Source organism: Chrysochloris asiatica, unplaced genomic scaffold (assembly GCF_000296735.1).
Source record: "Chrysochloris asiatica unplaced genomic scaffold, ChrAsi1.0 scaffold00214, whole genome shotgun sequence".
Lineage (NCBI taxonomy): Eukaryota > Metazoa > Chordata > Mammalia > Afrosoricida > Chrysochloridae > Chrysochloris > Chrysochloris asiatica.
Genome location: NW_006408732.1, coordinates 3,577,027 through 3,581,414, shown reverse-complemented (window position 1 = coordinate 3,581,414; position 4,388 = coordinate 3,577,027). Strand labels below are relative to the sequence as shown.

Here is a 4,388-nt window from a genome sequence, read left to right as displayed (position 1 = left end):
GGTGAAAGTTCAAAATGCTCGTAACTCCTCAATAGTTTGATCCTTCAAAAAAACAAGTTCGTAAAGTTGAAGTCTAATGTTTTGTGTTTGCCCAAAAGCTGTCTGTCTACCAGGCGGGGGTCCCCTTTTGTGATACCATACCCTACTTTCTCCCGAGCCCGCACCTGTGGTGCCGGATCGGGGAAGTGCCGGAAGTCCCCTAAACATTCTGTTTTTATCAATGAAGCTGTTTGGCTCCTTTTACATCTGTGTCAACTTTGATGCTGCAAAGAAGAAATGTTATTTTTCTAGGAAAACCAACCCAGTGATTGATATCTCACTGCAGATTTTAATCTCTCTTGTGCCATTGCCTCTAGGTGAAGAATTGTACTGTTTATATCCATGATGATTCCATGTTTGAGCCAGAGGAACAGTTCAGGGTCTACCTTGGCCATCCTCTTGGAAACCACTGGAGTGGGGCTAGAGTTGGGAAGAATAACATGGCCACTATCACCATATCCAATGATGAAGATGGTAAGAAAAGAAAATGATGTTTTGCTAATAATGTAGTTCTTGAGGTTTTGAAAATGAAAGTGTTATAAAAGTACCTACCAGTGGCAATCCCTCAGTATTTGTACAAAATGTTGGCAGCAAATGTGTACCTTGTATAGTGCTATAATAAATAAGTTTTAGACAGTTTTTATTTAATTAATTTCTACCATACTGCCAAGAAATAAGGACTGAGTGTGGTTAGAAGCTAGGAAAGAGATGCTACGAGAGAGAAAATAAAAACTATTAAATTTTAATAAACTTTGATATCACTGTAGTTCAAGAATAAGACTGGAAATAAAATCAGAATCTGCTAAATCAAATGAACTGATTTAAAAGGTTGCCACCTTCCTGGAAAAGTCTTAATTTCTCAGTTTTCCTTACTGTTTTCCGTACTCACTGATTTGACCTACTAACCTAAAAAGAACTTAACTTCTACAGTCCAAGAGTGCTATCAAAGAGTAGCCCAAATGGGAAAATGAAACCTGTCTCCAACTGGGACATAAAGTAGATATTTTAATGAGTAACTGAACAATAATGGTACAAATAGCAATGATCTTTTTACTGAATACTGACTGTGTACTAAAAAACTCTGCTAAACATTTTATCTTATTTAATTTAATCCTGACAGCAACCCTTGACATGTTGTTTTTGTTAAATGTCGTCAAGTCGATTCCAACTCATAGCAACCCTGTATGAAATGCTTTTCAAAGGAATAGCTGGTGAGTTTTAACTGCTGACTGTAGGGTCAGCACTGGACTTGTGGTTCACAGTCTAGTGCTGATCCTACAGTGCCACAGAGATAGGTGTTATTATCTCTGTATGATAGGTGAAAATACTGAATCTGAGCAAAATTACATAATTTGTACTCTTGAGTTACAGTTATAAGAAGCAAAACTGAATTTGCACCTTATTATATTTTCTTCTAGAATCCCTAGTGGCACTGTAAGGTAAGCATTGGACTGTTAATTGAAAAGTCGGGGGCTCAAACCTACCAAGTGCTCCTTGGAGACCCTATACAGAGTTGCTGTGAGTCAGAACTGACTTGAAGGCACTTAACAGCAACAAGCAATAACAGAATTCATATGCTTAACCACCATGAGAGTCAGCAAGACTCCTAGAGTTTCTAATAAATAATCAGAGACTAGTTTGGACATTGGAGTCCCAGTGTGGTGCTGAAGGCAATGCACTGGATCACAGGTTGGTTTGAACAGCAAGGTCGGTGATTCAAATTCACCACCCGCCCCTCAGAAACTCTGTACAGGAACCCTATGAGTCCAAACTGACTCAAAAGCACTTAACAACAACAACAACAACCTTGGACATTAGCAAACAAGGAATGCCAACCATAAAGTTGAATTAATCATTTACTCTAACAGAAGGGTTCAGATTTCAAAGTGAACTACTCCTGGTCCCATGCAAAACCAACTGATTGAGGCTTAGAGAAGTAATTTACACTATGTTACAGTGAACTTCCTAACTTTCAAAGAACTTTCATGTTGAAAACTATAAACTGTTAAGTGTCATTTATTTTAGAAAATAAATAGAAAAAAATGACTTTCTAAGGAAGAAAAGGAAATGAATACATAAACTAGATATTTCAGCAATATTCTCTAGTATATCATTGTTGTTCGTAATCATTAAATCGATTCTGACTCATAAAAACCCCTTGTTTTCAGAGTAGAAATGTCCTCCATAGCTTTTTCACAGCTCTGACTTTTTGAAAGCATATCATCAGGCCTATCTTCAGAGACACCTCTGGATGGGTTTGAATTATCACTCTTTCAGCTAGTAGTCAAGTACTTAACAGTCTCCACCACCCAAGAACTCCTCTAATGTACTGTAGCTGGTATAATATTTATTACTCTCAATTTCCCCATCTTTTTATATCTCCATCACCATCAACCACCTCATCCTTCCCCATGAGAATACAAAGAAACGAAGGCATAATTCGACCCTTTTAAAATATAGAAACAGCATATTATTAATCATTGTCTAATATTGAGAATTGTGCCTCAGACCAAATGACATTACAAAATCTCGTGTATCTGAACTATCATTGTAACCCTCATTAAAGCTACCGATTCTTACCTAAATACCCTAAGAGAGGCTAGCAAACACTAGGTAGGGAAAGGGGGGATGATGAGGGGAGTTGGGTGGGGGGAGGTGGTGGTGGATACTGGGTGGGGATATCCAACAAGCCCAGAGTTAAGAGATTTAATAAACTTAAGTAGTAAATGAGTGAGATAAAGTATAAACCTTGTTGTTGTTGCTATGTGCCGTGGAGTCGGTTCCGATTCATAGTGACCCTGCATAGGGTTTCCGAGGCTGTAAATCTTTACGGGAGCAGAAAGTCTCATCTTTCTCCTGTGGAGCAGCTGGTAGTTTTGAACTGCTGGCTTTGTGGCTCGCAGTCCGGTTCGTAACCACTACGCTACCAGAGCTCCTTAGAAATTCAAAATTCCCAAATAAAAAGAGCTGGTTCATACAATCTGTAAATAGGTATTTATCAACGGCCTCTTGTGTTTCTTGATGAATCTGTGTAAATCTAAAAGTCTTCTGTGTGCTATAATGCTAAGATGGAAACTTGGACATCAGGCATTTCAAAGTCCCAAAAAAAGATTTCCCCAACTATATTGTTTTTAATAAGAAATGTGAGGAATAGCTCCTACAGGATCACAAATGAGTTTATTTTTCTAAAACATGGCTTAGGGGTAAGTGCTGATTGATTTTTATGACTGAAAGCCATTTTGCCTCTGTATTGTTAACTAATATGAAAAATTCCCTCTTGTAGTTATAAAATGTTTTCATGACAGTCTGAATCCTTTGGGCTGTTCTAACTTATTTTTGTTTTCCTAACCATGTTTCCTTAGCCCCCACAATTGAGTTTGAAGAAGCTGCATACCAAGTTCGGGAACCCGCAGGGCCAGATGCCATTGCTATTCTGAACATCAAGGTGATCCGCAGAGGTGATCAGAACAGGACTTCCAAGATTCGCTGTAGTACACGAGATGGATCTGCCCAGTCTGGTGTGGATTATTATCCAAAGAGCCGAGTCTTGAAGTTCAGTCCTGGTAATTGAACCACAGCCCCAATCTGTGTGTTTTACCTAGAGAGGCAAATAGTTTACATTCAAAGAAATGAACAACCAGAGAAACAAAACAAGAAAACAGTAACTCCAGTGGCATAAGACATTTAGTAAGCCTACATTTGAGATTACAAAGTCTTTGAAATTTTTCATTTGTAAACATGATATGGAAAGAGAAATGAGACCACTTCAAAACATGGTAGGCAATTTGGCTCATTTAACAGGATTGTTTTGTTAGCTGATGTTTTCGTGGAGTGCTAGAACTTACTTTCTGAAAGTATGCAGAGCACTGGACAGGACCCTACAGGAAGGCATATCCCTATGTTCAGCGGTTTAACATCTACTAGGAAATAGGATACCCTGTTATGGGGTTTCCAAATAAGGTTTATCCTAGAGACTAGAGTCCAGGAAGAGAGAAAGATGATATTCAGGTAACAGCTAAGTGTTTAACTGTCTGATGTCTTAATTGTACAGGGTTGGGACCGAGTGAGATAAGGAATGGGCTGAATTGTGCCTTAATTTCTCTGTGCTGCTATAACAGAAATACCACAAGTCGGTGACTTTAAAGAACAAAAAATATATTTTCTCAGAGTTCAAGAGGCTATAAGTCTGGATTCAGGGCACCAGCTCTCAACCTGCTTTGAAGGAAAACCTTTGTCTCTTTTGTCTCTACATGGCAGCTCTGTTTCCCCATTTGTGTTGCTCGCTTCTTTCTTTGTCTCATCTGCTCTTTATATCTCAAAAGTGATTAGGTTTAAGACACATTTTATAA

The 4,388-nt window shown here is 38.5% G+C and overlaps 1 protein-coding gene across 1 annotated transcript in view; it reads left to right on the top strand.

The window, feature by feature from the left end:
• FRAS1 (Fraser syndrome 1) overlaps positions 1-4,388 on the top strand; it is a 797,189-nt gene that overhangs the window by 702,002 nt on the left and 90,799 nt on the right. Inside the window, exons 60-61 of the mRNA XM_006872899.1 lie at positions 357-513; positions 3,402-3,602. Of these exons, the coding sequence (XP_006872961.1) occupies positions 357-513; positions 3,402-3,602 (358 nt within the window). The remainder of the gene's footprint in view (positions 1-356; positions 514-3,401; positions 3,603-4,388) is intronic.